Here is a 15169-nt window from a genome sequence, read left to right as displayed (position 1 = left end):
TTTTGAGATGGAGTTTTGCTCTGTCACCCAGGCTGGAGTGCAGTAGTGGGATCTCAGCTCACTGCCACCTCTGCCTCCCGGTTCAAGTAATTCTCCTGCCTCAGCCTCCCGAGTAGCTGGAACTACAGGCGCCCGCCACCATGCCCAGCTAATTTTTGTAATTTTAGTAGAGATGGGCTTTCACCATCTTAGCCAAGATGGTCTTGTCCTGACCTTGTGATCTGCCTGCCTCTGTCTTCCAAAGTGCTGGGATTATAGGCATGAGCCACCACGCTCAGCTTGGTGTCCTTTTTTATAGACAATATTATACTTCCAGAAAAGCCTGAATTGCTTTTCTCTCATTTAAAAGAAGGATACGCAAACAGCATTTCACCAATTGACTTTGATCAAAATAGTGATTTACAGTAGTTTTAGCTATTTACAGAAAAGATCCCTTTTTAGAAGAATGAGGTGGTTGTAATATCACGTAGGTGAAATCCATGATGAAGGATCCTTTTTAATTCCATTTGCTGGCCATATTGTGGAGTTAATCTTCAAAAAGCATGCTCCTAAAAGGGAAAAGAACAATTGATGATTTAATTTCTAAATTTAAAAACTGTTATTTAAATGAATCACAATAAAATGATCTAGTCTTTAAATGAAGTCCTCATCAGCAGTCCCTTGGCCTCTCTCTTAGCTGGCAAGTGGCTCCTGCTCCTGGTCTCCATTTAAAGCCCTGGTTTTTTGGGCCCACATTATTCAGATGCTAAAACATTAGGGTGAACACATATATTGGCCTCAGCAAAAAAGTCATGCTGATTTAAAATCTAAATTACATCTGGGAGATATGTTATCAGTGACTTAACTGTACCAATGCCTAGCCCAAGATAATGTAAGTCAACTGCCTTGTCCTTGGGAATATGTTTAAATGACCCAGACACAAAACAGTCCTGTTGTAACATTATGGAGTGTGTGTGTGTGTGTGTGTGTGTGTGTGTGTGTGTGTGTTTCCACTTAATATCCTCACCATGTCCCTGATATTCTCATGGTTTCCCTCCTTTATTGACTTAGCTTCCTTCTTTCTCTTCTCTTTGGGTTTTGTCATTTTTCTTTAACTCCTTCCAGTTTTACTTGCTAAGTTAGAGCCCTTATAACAGCTGTTACACTTCCCGTTGTCAGGGAAATATCCTGGCAATCCCATCCACCCAGTTAACTTGTCCCCTCCTCCCCTGCCACTCTTCCACCTTCCCTGCACCAACTCCTGGCTCATCTCGGTGGCCCAGGGGACCGAACTTGCAGGCACAGCTGCCATCAGGTTGACCTACCAGGCCAAGTATTGGCTGATCTTTTCCTTTTAAGTCATAAAATAAGCTGAAAACTCTCTTAAAACAAAACAACCTATTTACATTTTAAGTATTTTCTAATAATTTGGTTAAGTAAGTAATTGATCTATTGCCTTAAGATTAGCATAAAACATCTTACTGATGTTGAGGAAATAGGACAATGATAATACAATGATTATCCTGTAGCCTATGATAACACAACGATTTGCTTTCAGTTCATTATCATTGTCCATGTTTTGACTGACTTGGCAAAAAAAAAAAATATATCTTGATACTAGGCTGTCCCCTTTAAAAACTCATAACTTTAAATATAGTATGTCTTGAATAATCGTTTTTCTTGAGAAAATATACTCTTGCTTCAGCCAATTGCAGTATTTTTATTTTTGGATATATTCTAATTAGGCATATTTTCTGACTGGTTTCAGTAGCAATTTTAGAGACTCCAATTGGAATGAAATAGAACTGGAAGAATTTTAGGGCTTCACTTTGAAGTAATGTTCAGATTTTATGACACTCTCTGTGCCCTTTTGCGAGGAAGAATATGAATCTGCATGTAAAACTCCATGCTCTACTGCTGGAGTATGTAGTGGATGCCAGGGCCCTGCTGCTCGGTACTGCCCTTTGAATGAAGGCAGGATACAAAAAATGCCCTCCCCCAAAGACCATTGCCTTTCTCAATTTTATGCCCCTTCCTTGGAGGGAGCCCCAATCCAGTGATGTGGGAGTACAAAGACCTGTCCCCCTTCCCCCATTCAGGACGTGTCTAAGAGGGAGTCATCCCCACTCCAGAGCTCTCTGGAGGATGAGCTGAGCCCTCAGCTGCAACAACATCACAGTCCAACTTCACCCTCTGCCCAGGCCAGGCCAGCTCCCTCAGCCTATTACACATTTTCCAGGAGCCCTCCCCAGTATACCTCCTGTATATAAATATCCATCTCAGAGTCAGCTTCCCAAGGGACCCACTGGAAACAAGGTAGTTTCAGGAGTCTATTCGCATTTTAGAGATTTTTTTAAGGCAAGACTTTAAATCTTCTACTTGAAAACTTGTCTTAGAATTAGTTATTCCACATGAAGCCAGAATTAACTGGAACCTTCTTTGATGAAAAAGCTTCCCCAAACATGCCTGCATCCCCTTCCTATGGGCCTCAGCTCAGCACCACTGCAAGGCCTTTAGAACAAAAACACTTGCAGGCCACCTCTCCCCTTTACCAGGAAGGTTTGAACTTGCAGGCAAAATCTGTTGTGCATTTGAAGTCACAGACCCCCCCACACTCCAGAAAACAAAACCCACACAAACAACTGTACACAATGTTGGATACAATTCCAGGAGGATAATGAACCTCCACAAATCCCAATTTAAGAAATCGTTGACATACAGTGAAAGTAATAGGAACTTTTAGAGTCTGAAATCAGTTGTCCGAGCAAAGGAAATGAAGAGAACAAGGCAAGAACCAAAGTATAGCAAAAATGTCCTAATTCCTCTCCATATGATTTCAACAGTAGGTTGTGAATAATCAAACATCAGCCTAAACCTACATTTTGCAGAGTCGAATTCGCTGTATTTGAACTCATCTTTTTACGATATTTATTCCTGGTGCAATAGACACTGACAAGAGTGACGATCAGCATCAAGGCGAACACAGCGACAGTAGATGAAACGGCAATGACGATGGTGTCTCGGGTGGAGCCTCTCTTTTCACACCTTTCTCCCATGTACCACCAGTCTTCCCCTGACCGGCACCTGCACATTGAGAGAGTGACTCAGAGTTATGAGTTGATATCTAGCTCTGGAAATCTTTACCGTTAAAGATGTACATCACCTTTAGTCTACTTGATCACCAGTAGATCCTTGCTATATGGAACTATTTTACCCACTCTGGACTGGAACGAGACTAGTACCTAGAGCACAGGTAGAAGCAATGGAAAGAAAAAATGAAATTCCTTCTAAGCTGATACTAAAACAGCATCTCCAAGTTAGAAAAGGCCAATAGCACAGATAAAAGCAAAAGGCTAGTTCTCAGTGTCCCACACCTGCCACCCTTCAGCTTCACATCTTGACCAAGCCCTCCACTGAATGTCAGTATCTTCATCTAGAAAATGGAGGCAGCTACATTTAAAATGACTGAACTGTTATGAGGACTTTTTCAGACAATTAGAATATAGTGTGCTTTTTCTTTTTCATAAAAAATTTGTGTTGTCTATCACAAAGAAAGTTCTTGTGTCTATCCAAAGCCCCAAAAGGAAAACGAAAAAAATAAATATTCTGTGAATGGCTTTAAGATGAAAACTAACTGATTTTATTCATATGAACTATCAAGTATTCAATCCTATGTTATGGGAATAAAATTTCTAACCAAAGGATGGAGAGATCTCTTCCAAATGATTCTTACCTGCACTCAGCTTTGCCATCTTGAACAGTGCAGACACCATCATTTTCACAGGTTGTTTTTGAGCAGAGGTCTTGGATGCTAGAGGTTGGTGATGGCTGGGTTTGTGTAGAATTGAGGTGAGATATGTCTAGGAATATGGGGAAGAGTGTGGATGGAAGTCAGCTTTTGGTTAACAAACGTCTGATCTTTAAGATTCTTTTTCTTCTTTTTTTAGCGGTAGGATCTTGCCATGTTGCCCAGGCTGGTCTTGGCTCCTGGGCTCAGGCAGTCTTGCTACCTTGGCCTCCCAAAATGCTGAGATGGTAGGCGTGAGCCACCATGGCTAGCCCAGTCTTCAGTTTCAAAATAGACAATGTTCAGATTTTAGGCTTGTGAGAAATTCAGGTAACCTTGAAGCACAGTCTAGCAACATTCATAGGCAGTGAGATAAGAACTAGGCAAAGGGAAACTGGACCAGCCTGCTGGCTCCAACTCAACCACATGCTAGCCTGGGTGAGTATACGCCCTTGATACCAACCTTTGAAAGACAGATGAAGAAACCAAAACTCAGAAATTTAAGGTAATTGAGGGCATTTCCCAAGGTTACAGGTGTCTGGCTTGGTAGAGCAAGTTGGTGGAGATTTGGAGCAAGACACAAAGTGCCCTGACAACCAGTGTTATGTTCTTTGCAGTATTTGTTATTGCTTCTCCTTGAAATCACTATGGTGAAAGAGAATTGATGCGTATCTGATTTTTTTCCCTCTGCTACATAAAATGTTTTCTCTCTTAACAAAAGTTATTTCTGAATAATTTTTCCAAGAGGTATCATCTAGATTTACTCTAATGGACACTGGGTCAAAATTTTGTGGGTTTTAATTGCACCACCTTTCATCACAAACAAGAATCTGATTTACCGAGATGCAGCTGGGTCTTTTAAAATTCTACCACATAAAAAATGGCAACAACCAGCATTGCTGCAAAATGTATTTATTGGCTGCCACAAGTAAGAAATTTACCATTAATCTAACACTAGATTCATGTCATTTCTGCCAAGATATATATGTTTAATTATATATATCTTCTCATTTATATCTTATCAAGATATATATATATATATAATTATATATATTAATGTCATTTCTGCCAAGATATATATATGCACATATATATAGATGTATATACATTTGAAACAGATAAGACACAGTCATTTCCAGTTTAATTTCATGTGCTTGTGTGATATTTTTATTTCAGGAATCTGAGAGTATAAAGGTTCTATTTTAACTTATTTCTAAAGAAATTTCCCAACCTAAAGGTTTCTACTATAACTTCATGTGGTGGTCATTAAATTCTTTATTCCACAATCCTCAGTGTTCCAAATTAAATTATTTTCATATTGTTAATAATTTGTATTCCCCCCAAATCCCACACATGCCCATTTTCCCCACATCTCTGTATAATACACCTAAAAATGGAATGCAGAAAAACAGATAAAAATCAATGGTCACAACAAAAAGCTGGCTTATATAAAACTATTTTTATTGACATACCTTCCACTGTCAGTAGGATATAAACATCATTTCCTTTTATAAAATCTCTGCTTTTCAGCCTCTCATGGGTTATAAAGGCACTGGTTCCATAGCCCCTACCTCTTCTAAACTCAGTTCCATTAGGGAAAAAAGCCACTGCTCCCACTTTGGAAGGCCTGTCCCAAAAATAGGTTCCATTATCTGAAAAAGCAATTTATATTAATGGAGTGTGTTTAGCATCATCGTAGCTTTTGGTGGTAGGAAAGAACAGGCAATGTGAAATACAATTAGGCTGGAACTCAAAATAATTAAATGATGCCATTGACCTGTGATGTATTCCCTGGCAAATCACTGAGGCTTGTTCATTTATACTGTCCTAAAGGAAATGAGATTGCCTGGCAGGGAGGACCACACTCTGGAATAAGAGTGGAGAGATACCAGAAGTTTCCTAGGTACCAGAGATATGATATTCCTGAGACTATAATATCTCTACTCATTGGCCAGTATAGAAACCCTCCTATCTATTAGAATAATTTCTTAGTAGCCTTCTAAGGCTACTAATAGAATCCTTTTAACAAAGTTACAGAAACAAAGGATTATTAAAATTAGAAGTGTGATCATTGGCTTTCAGTGGGTTGTGTCTTTTTGAGATGGGAAAGATGGGGAATGATGTCATGATTAGCAAGTCCTCTGTAACTCTTTACTAAGAAATTATGATGCATTCTCACACCCTTCCCACCAACACTTGAATGCATCTGCTCAATATCTTCCTTCTGGTCAAAAACTATCCCCATTTCAAATGCTGGATTGTTTCTGACAATTCCAGTGGCGTGAACAAGGTAGCATGAATTAGGAGAACCCAGCATGTGAGGGCCTCTCCACTGCAGGCCTTTCCACAGCTTCCACACTTGACCTATACTAACTCTCAAAGCAAATCTGTGGGACTGTTACTACAGCCCTGGCTTTACAGCTGAGGACACTGGGGCCTTAAGAGATTATTTGCTCAAGGTCACATAGCTAATGAGAAGCAAACCTTGGACTTGAGTGTCAGACTTGAAAACCAACACTCCTTGCACAGAAGTGGAAATTTGGGGAGGGTCATCAAGTCTCAGGAATACAGTCAGTATCTTCTCTGTTTGTTGGAGTACTTGCTGACAGTTCTGATTGACTCTGTCTGAGAAACTCTTGTCTACAATTCTTGAAACCTTTCCCCTAAATATCTGTTCTTAAGATTTGGGGCTCAAAATTCCCCAGTTAACTAACTGTGCAATCTCTCATTCCCAAAATTATCCATCTCTCCTAGAGCAATGATTATTTATTAGAAATAAAGAAAATGAGTTACAAACCAGTGGTCATAAATGGATCTGTAGTTATACTCCGCTGATTGGACATACGCTGTCGAATGTCAGGATTTTGATCCAAAAGTGTCATTGTGGCTTGTTGCCAAGGACATGGCCACTGTAATTGATCATCATTGGCTCCAGAGATCAAGTGGAAATATATGCCTGCATTAGTCACATCAGCTAGATTTAAGGAAATCTGAAAGGCATAACCTTTAGAAGAGTAAAATGGAGGGCTATACAGAGTTCCATTTGGGCTGCCAATGAACTCTGTGAAATTGCTTATATGCCATGTATGATGAGGGCACCGTGTTTCCGAAAGATTGATGTCATCAATAGACAGACCACCCAGTGATGCGCCAGAGCCTTTCCGTCCTTCAAACACCACTCTAAACTTCTTGGTCACTTGCAACGTTACGTGATAAAGTTGCCAGCTCCCAATGGGTATTTCTATAAAAAAGTCATTATTATTTCAAAGGCAAAGAACTTTAAGTCATGCACATGTCAACATTAGATTTCTAGCCTTCCTAGACAAAGGATCATCCAAAACCGATTTATTTCTACAGGTCAGAGGTATGATTTTTTCAAAGCTCCAGCCTAGAATTATTTACTTCAAGGTGCTTCTGTGGGGTCAGACTGTTTCTGGAATAGCTGAATGTTTGTCAAGCTGTTTCTCAAATAGATCACCCTCTCCTAGAGATGGGTGAGTTAACAACAATATCTAGCTCATGAGTATTTCATGCCCTATTCCATGACTTACCTGCCATTCTCCATTAGTTAAACAGCCAGCAAGCCCAACACTTGTAACACTTCTACCCAAGATTCCTGTGATACTCAGGCAAAGCCTTCTTTAATATATTTATAGTTTGATTGGAATACTTCCCTCACATGCAAAATCTTCAATCAACTTTTTAGTAATAGTAAACAAGAATTCACCAAACTCTAGAAAGCCCACATCCTGCAATCTACTCTTTAGATCACTTACCAGTGACTCAGCATTTTAGGCATTTATCTGATATTTGGTACTACCTCCTTTCTTCCCAACCTGCACTTCCTCCCCAACTGTTAGCCCACACAACTCGCTAGCAGCACATGATATGCCATTTTGTCTGATTTTCTTATATCACATACTGAAATAAGAAGCAGTATACTGAATAATCTGCAGAAGCCCTCAGATGGACAACAGCTGAGAAATTCATGTCTAACTAGTGGTTAACACAAAGTCTTAAAACAAAAATATGTGGGCACTTAATGTGAAACACAACTACTTGAAAGTAAGTTAGACATACCCAAATGACAGAAAATAAGCAAGCTTCTCAAGTGGCTTTTTGTGTTATTGTATATCAATGACACACCTACAGATTGCAAATAGAAAGGATTCCTCTTCCAATCCTGGACAATTATATATATTATAGATACATTATATCAATATTTGTATTAATTTAGATATAATACATAATATATAATATTTATAGTAACATATATGTGGCTTATATATATAAGGCTTTTATATATGTAATATATAATATGTATTATAATTATACTTTATATATTTTATATTGTTACATAAATAATATATATGTATAATGTGCATATTCTTACTGATATTAAGAACCTTACTGCTCATAGGTGTTCACAAAGAAAAGTATCATCTGTATTTCATATTGTTTCTCCTTTTTTGGAACAGACTGAATTACTCAATTCATTCAAGCCATGAGATGATTATGTGGAGTAGACAGTAATATATTTGCCAGCCCACAACCCCTCCCTTTCTCAGGCCACCCCCTTAACCATCTACTAGCATAGGTGGCCAACATGGCTCTCCTCTCCAACACATTATTGGTATGAAGAGTGGGTACCCATTTCCCACTCATGAATTGCTCCAGAAGTTGTGTCTAACTTAAGTCATAAGCGTCCCAGTTCTTCACTGGGATTTATTTTTCAAGCTTGATATTAGAGGAAGAGTTCTTTTTCCAGACTGGTAGCAAATTTGGTCAAATGTAAGCTAGGAAGTGAAACAACCAAAGTACCAGTCTTATAAACAAAGCCATTCTGAGATAAAACAAGAGGTCCCAGCAATGTTCAGAGACAGATCTATTAATAATTCTCCCTCATCTGTCCCACAGGCTGTAACTAACCTTCAGCCAAGAGCCCGTCCTATTTTGCCTAAGCTACTTCGCATTGTATTTTTATTGTATATTTTGTTTTATCAGAGACAGTCTTGATCTGTCACGCAGGCTGGAGTGCAGTGGCACGATCTCAGCTCACTGCCACCTCTGTCTCCTGGGTTCAAGCCAGTCTCCTGCCTCAGCTTCCCAAGTAGCTGAGACAATAGGCATGCGCCACCACTCCCAGCTAATTTTTGTAACTTTTTACTAGAGACAAGGTTTCCCTATATATTGACCAATCTGATCTGAAACTCTTGACCTCAGGTGATCGGCCTGCCTTGGACTCCCGAAGTGCTGGGATTACAGGCATGAACCACTGCGCCCAGCCTTGCATTTTTATTATTCGCCAAGAACTAACCTCCACGGTACCAGTGTTACATGACAGAGCACTCAGAAAGAATCTTCATTTTAGCTTTCTTGCCACAGCTTAAAACAAGAAGAATCTAGGTCTTAGTTGAAGAGTAGTGACTCAGTAGTCCCTAACCTATTGTAAATGGTTGCATTAACTAAAGAAAAGACCTAAGATTGACTTACTTTAAACCCAAACAATAAAGATGTCGACACTGTACCTTTTATTTCTTCCACAAGGATTAAATTGCTGTCCACATTGTCTGCAGAATACTCCCTGATGTAGATGCTCAGTTGATCACTTTCACTTCCACTGTTGTATAAGTAAAATTGCAAGCACTGAAATCCTCTTTTAGGGTACAGCGTTCTACTTTCTAGCACTGCTGTGTTCCCTACATTTACAGAACTGGCATCAAAATGCATGAAGAAACCAGAACCTGTTAAAGAAAAGCAGAATTGATAGAAAACAGATACTGGGTATAGAAATGTGTGTTTGTTAATGGTGGCAGCTAGATTCTTTACACGGGGCATAAGTAACATCCATATATAAATGGCAAGGGGAAACAAGAGAAGCCTAAGCTACATATCTGGCACTTGCAAAAGCTAGCAGATTGATGTAACAGTATAAAACTCAAACCTCTCTATTATTTATAAAACGTTTACTTACAATAGTAGTTTTCCGTGGGCACTGTTGCTTGCTTATCTTCATTTGCTATGAGCTATAATGATATAGCAAGTTTAAGTATCAAATGTTAATTTTTTTAAAAAGTCACTGTAAGGCTTCAGGTCACGCCCAGACAGCAGGGCTAAAGGGTAGAGTTTACACAGGACACCATTCCAGTGTCCACAGCCCTGGTCCAGCTCCAAGTGGGAAGACCTCCCATTGAAAAAGATGCTAAAGAAGGTTGTTCCCACTCTGAGAATACAAAAATGGAACATGGAAATTAAAGTCAAAAAGAGGGTTTGAAACTTGGGTAGGTAGAGTTGTAGTATCTGTGTCTCCCAAGGCTAATTCAACATGAACTTGTCGTCCTTCTGGAGAGGTGGGCACACACTGGAGCGAGAGTCCAGCCAGAAAACCAGGGCCTTGGCTGACCTGCCCCACACCCCCCCCTTTTTTTTTTAAACACTTTCTAAACAGAAAAAAGTGACAGCCACCTGATTTGGATTCTTCTTCCTTTCCTCCCTCCCTCCCTATCTACTTTCCTCTGGTCTAAGTAGGACCACTAGCCTCTATCCAAATATTCATTTATAAAGAAAAATAAAAGGAAAAGCACCTTTTTGCCATTAGAAGCCTCCAATTCCTGCCTAGATCATCTGAGCTATTAAGCACTTGCCCGAAGTTCTGAAGTCTAGTTTTACATATTTGTTGCCAGAATAAGCAAATAAGTAAAAATTTGGTGCTTGTAGCCAAATGACTACTTAATGCAAAACAAAATGAAGATGGAAAAGGATATGCATCTGAAGAAAATTAAACTGTGCTTTTTAGATATTTTTGTAACAAGAGCATATAATCACATCCAGCTACAGTTCTGAAACAATAATTCACAGCCTAGTGCTGTCCACTGGAAAGAGTCTCTTGAATTCTGCAAAATTCTGGAAAACAGTAGTACTGCCCCTGAGATAAGAGTCCATGCAGGAGGTTCAGTCTGGTATACGCTCCTATGGGAACACACTGGTAGAGGCATCACAGAGCCCAGCTCTGACTTATAGAAAGAAAAATAAACTCAGGAAGGAAAAGCAAAGAAATTAACAATGTCTTTATAAGATGCAAGGCCTACTTCTTAGTAGTAATCTAATGAATAATTATTAATAATTCTGATAGAAATCAGAGGTAAAATCCCAGTCTTTCATAGAGAAGTACATGGCTGTTGCCACTGAGTATACAGTCTAGGAGCATCTCACTCCTGTTACCTTGGCACTGGCCCATGTTGGAGTGATCGCTCTCTGGCCCCCTGGGAACCTGCGAAACCCGTTGCCAGTCAGCATTATCTCCTGAACTTTGGATCATACCACACACATTTTCCAGTTCAAAATTGCACGAGTCCATAAAACTCAAGGAGGAGGCTACAAAAGCAAAAACAATTATTGACACTCATACAACATGATAATCTAAGTAACAAAAACTGAACTTATCACAATGTTAGAAATGCTAGGATGGTATTACAGGGGACACCTAGCTGATTCTGGGTGATGGTGGTTTAAAGATCACTCTTTATCTGCAGAACCCCTACAAAGAAAATAATTAATTCTGTAGATCTGAATAAGCTCCCTGCCCCAAGTCTTTTTACAAAAATTATCTAATTTGTAGAAACCTGAGTCTACAGTCCCCTAGTTATTCGAATCATTAAGCCACAATCCAGATGATTTGATCCCATTCATATTACAACTATACATATCATTTTAGCTAAGAAAAAGTGTAAGTATCAATCTGATCCACATTTGAATTAGTAACAGCTTTAAAAACCTGTCTGAGGCATATTTCTACAGGACCCAATTTATTTTTAGATCTCAACAGCAGATGTGGTGAAAAGAAAAATGCTGCTTCCAAGTTTGTAGATGGAGATCTGAGTGCTATTCTGTTTACTTCCTGAACATCACATTTCTATAATTTCAGAAACCCCACCAATGCTTGACAAAATGGCACAGACCATCATTTTTTTCTACATAACAGAGGGAAATATAAGTCATTTCAAAGAACCTGTCACATACAGCAGTTATATAGTCGATTCAATTTTAGGAGATCAGCATCACTGAAATCCATTCGCTGGCCAATCACATCCTCAAAGTCTGAGATTCTTGTGACAATTGTCGGCTCTGTTCCATTTTGGAATGCAGTTTTGCTGTAGTGCATTACTGAAGTGTAATCATAGGCAACGTTCAGGGAATCTGTTATGTTGTCACTATAGGCGTTAAAATTGTGCTCTCTGCCTAAAGCATAAATAAAAAATCTTTACTTGATGTTAACATAATTAACACAAGCAATTTTTGCTACAACTAACAACAGCTTCATTATTTCCATCTTACAATATAATATTCAATCTTAGAACTGTGATACCTTAGTCTAAGGCTGTAAGAACTGCTTGTGAAAAGGAGGATTCTAAAAAGTGTTGTTAACCAGCCTTGGCAACAAAGTGAGACTTCATCTCTAATAAACAGCTTAAAAATTAGCCAGCCATGGTGGGGCATGCCTGGAGTCTCAGCCACTCAGGAGGCTGAGGTGGGAGAATTGCCTGAGCCTGGGAAGTTGCGGCTGCAGTGAGCTGTAACGCCACTGCACTCCAGCTGGATGACAGAGTAAGACCCTGTGTCAAAAAAAAAAAAAAAAGTGTTGTTGAACCAGTCGGGGCATTGGCCAACAATGATGGGAGGCTGAGGACATTCACAGCGGGTGGAGATGGGAATAAGAAGACTTTGAAGGGATGATGAGATGGAACCTGAGAATGATAACCTTCTAGTTATCCCAGAAAGGAGTCATTAGAAAGCACTGACATGTGGTTATTGACTGACCATAATTCATGGTTACTGGAATATGTGCAGATGTATTTAAAGCATGGTGAACAAGCCTGGCCAATGTGTTGAAACTCCGTCTTTATGAAAAATGCAAAAATTAGCCAGGCATCGTTCCAGGCACTTGTAATCCCAGCTCCTCAGGAGGCTGAGGCAGGAGAATCGTGCAGTGAGCTGAGATCACGCCACTGCACTCCAGCCTGGGTGACAGGCTGAGATTCTGTCTCAAATAAAGAAATAAAGCATAATGAATGTAGTTAATAATAGTGTATTTTGTATTTCAAAATTGCCAAGAGAAGAAATCTCAAATGTCTCATGATAAGTGAAGTGATGGCTATACTAATTAGCTTGTTTTAGTCATACCACTGCACCCCATAAGTATATACAATTACGATTTGTCAGTTTAAAATAATAATAAAAAACAAAAGTAAATACATTTAGAGAAGATGCCAGGCTATTTAGCATATACCAATGGGCAACTGATTCCAACTTGAAATGGAATGATTTTATGGGCACAGTGAGGTGGTTCCAATCTCCAAAACATAATGATGTGTTATCAAATGTGGGCAAAAGTTTTGGTTAAAATAAGACTTTGGGAATCCTAAAGAGTGTGGCTGTGGATTAAAGCTAAACACTGCTTTTTCTCAAGAAATCTTTTAGTTTGCTGCTATGCCTGACCCATTCGAGATAACCAGAGGTGGGGGATAAAGAGCAAGAGCTGTGATTTCAAGAACTGTGATGTCAGGGGACTTTGCACAGGGCACTCCTCACAGTGCCTCAGACATAATAGCAATGCCCTTTCCTCTGCCTCACCCCATACAGGCAAGACAGATAAGGAAGCTGAGTGTCACTGTGGAATGTGGAAAACATGAGTTCTAGTCAGACATGGTTATTAAGACTTTGTGACTTTGAACACAAAATCACCAACAGTTCAGGCTATTCAACTATTACTGAAAATTGTTCCATGAAACAGTAAATCCAAATACTCTACAAGCTACTCTGCAAAAAGAAGAAAGAAGACCATGATCAAATCATGTTGGGAAATGCTTGTTTTCTTAGAGATTTACAATTCCTGTCCACCTAATAAAGACTCTGAGCAGTATGGCAGAATAAATAAGTCTAATTTCTTTTAACCTAGATGCCATGGTTTGAATGTGTCCCCCTAAAAGCATGTATTGGAAACCTAATCCTCACTGTAACAGTGTTGGAGGTGGGGCCTAATGAGCGGTAATTAGGCGATGCGGGCTCTGTCTCATAAATGGATTAATTCCATTGTTGCAGGAGTAAGTTTGCTACTGCAGGACTGGATTCCTTGTGAAGACAGACTTGGCCCTGTTTTTTTCTCTCTGACTCTCCCTTGCCCTTCTGCCCTCTGCCATGGCATGAGACACAGCAAGAAGGCCCTCATCAAATGTCCACCCCTTGATTTCGGACTTTCCAGCCACCAGAACAATGAGGGATAAATTTCAGGTTTTTATAAATGACCCAGTCTGTGGTGTTTTGTTATAGCAGTGCAAGATGGACTCAGACTTGAGGATTTGCCAAATTGGGCCACAGACCCCTTTCCACAGAACACTCATGAACATACTATGGGACCAAATGTGCTTTAAGAACCACAAACCCAGTTTATAAGGACATATCTACCTCATATGAGTTTTGGAATACTAGTGCTCTCATAGCTCAGAATGAGTTAGAGCTGAATGAAATAAGACATCAAAACATCAAAGTCTTAAAATCATTAACAGTTGCCACAGAGGACAAGAGAGGACACATGCTTAGAAATTCAGTCCTTAATAAAAACGTTGGAAAACAAGATAAATGTACCTGACTGAATTCTGTCCCACATTATCCTGACATAGTCATCCCGATCAGAACGTGACTGCTCATGCCAGAATCCCAGAGCGTGGAGGAACTCATGTTGAACCGTTGCTATTCGGTCACAGTTTGCCCCGATGGAAAGTTCTTGCCTCCCAATCCGCCTATTTCCTACTGAAGACCAGCAGCTTATAGAAGAGTTTACAAGAAAGGGGGAAGAGGACATTACAATTTGGGGTTTCGGGGCAGAATCCCCACTGCCTAGTCCACTTCATTACCCACCTAATCCTTTACTCGTCCATCTGAACACCGTGCATTTCTCTCTTAACAAAGGTGATATAGTTTGGATAATTGTCCTTACTCAAATCTCATGTTGAATGGTAATCCCCAGTGCTGGAGGTGGGACCTGGTGGGAGGTCTTTGGGTCATGAGGACAAATCCCTCATGGCTTGGTGCTGTCTTCACAATAGTGAGTTTTCATGAGATCTGGTCATTTAAAAGTGTGTGGCACCTTCCCCTCCCCACTCTCTCTGGCTCCTGCTTTTGCCATGTGACATACCTGCTCTACCTTCACTTTCCACCAAGATTATAAGCTCTGGAGGCCTCCCCAGAAGCTGAGCAGATGTCAACACCATGCTTCCTGTAAAGCCTGCAGAACTGTGAGCCAGTTAAACCTCTTTTCTGTATAAATTACCCAGTCTCTGGTATTTCTGTATAGCAATGCAAGAACGATCTAATATACTAGGTATTATGCAATATGAAAAAACCTTA

General features: G+C 39.8%; 1 protein-coding gene across 2 annotated transcripts in view; it reads right to left on the bottom strand.

Annotated features, from left to right (window-relative positions):
- Positions 1-376: 376 nt before the first annotated feature.
- Positions 377-15169, bottom strand: part of MEP1B (meprin A subunit beta) — a 28950-nt gene continuing 14157 nt past the window's right edge. For both annotated transcript variants that reach the window (XM_037730930.1, XM_017507130.2), the window contains 9 exons: positions 14408-14586; positions 11786-12004; positions 10988-11140; positions 9295-9510; positions 6564-7007; positions 5239-5418; positions 3713-3839; positions 2859-3063; positions 377-548 (listed from right to left, as the gene is read on the bottom strand). In XM_037730930.1, the coding sequence (XP_037586858.1) occupies positions 534-548; positions 2859-3063; positions 3713-3839; positions 5239-5418; positions 6564-7007; positions 9295-9510; positions 10988-11140; positions 11786-12004; positions 14408-14586 (1738 nt within the window). In that variant the 3' untranslated portion in view covers positions 377-533. The remainder of the gene's footprint in view (positions 549-2858; positions 3064-3712; positions 3840-5238; positions 5419-6563; positions 7008-9294; positions 9511-10987; positions 11141-11785; positions 12005-14407; positions 14587-15169) is intronic.

The sequence above is a fragment of the Cebus imitator genome, unplaced genomic scaffold, assembly GCF_001604975.1.
Source record: "Cebus imitator isolate Cc_AM_T3 unplaced genomic scaffold, Cebus_imitator-1.0 Scaffold369, whole genome shotgun sequence".
In the NCBI taxonomy this organism is placed as follows: domain Eukaryota; kingdom Metazoa; phylum Chordata; class Mammalia; order Primates; family Cebidae; genus Cebus; species Cebus imitator.
This window is presented reverse-complemented; position numbering and strand designations above follow the sequence as displayed.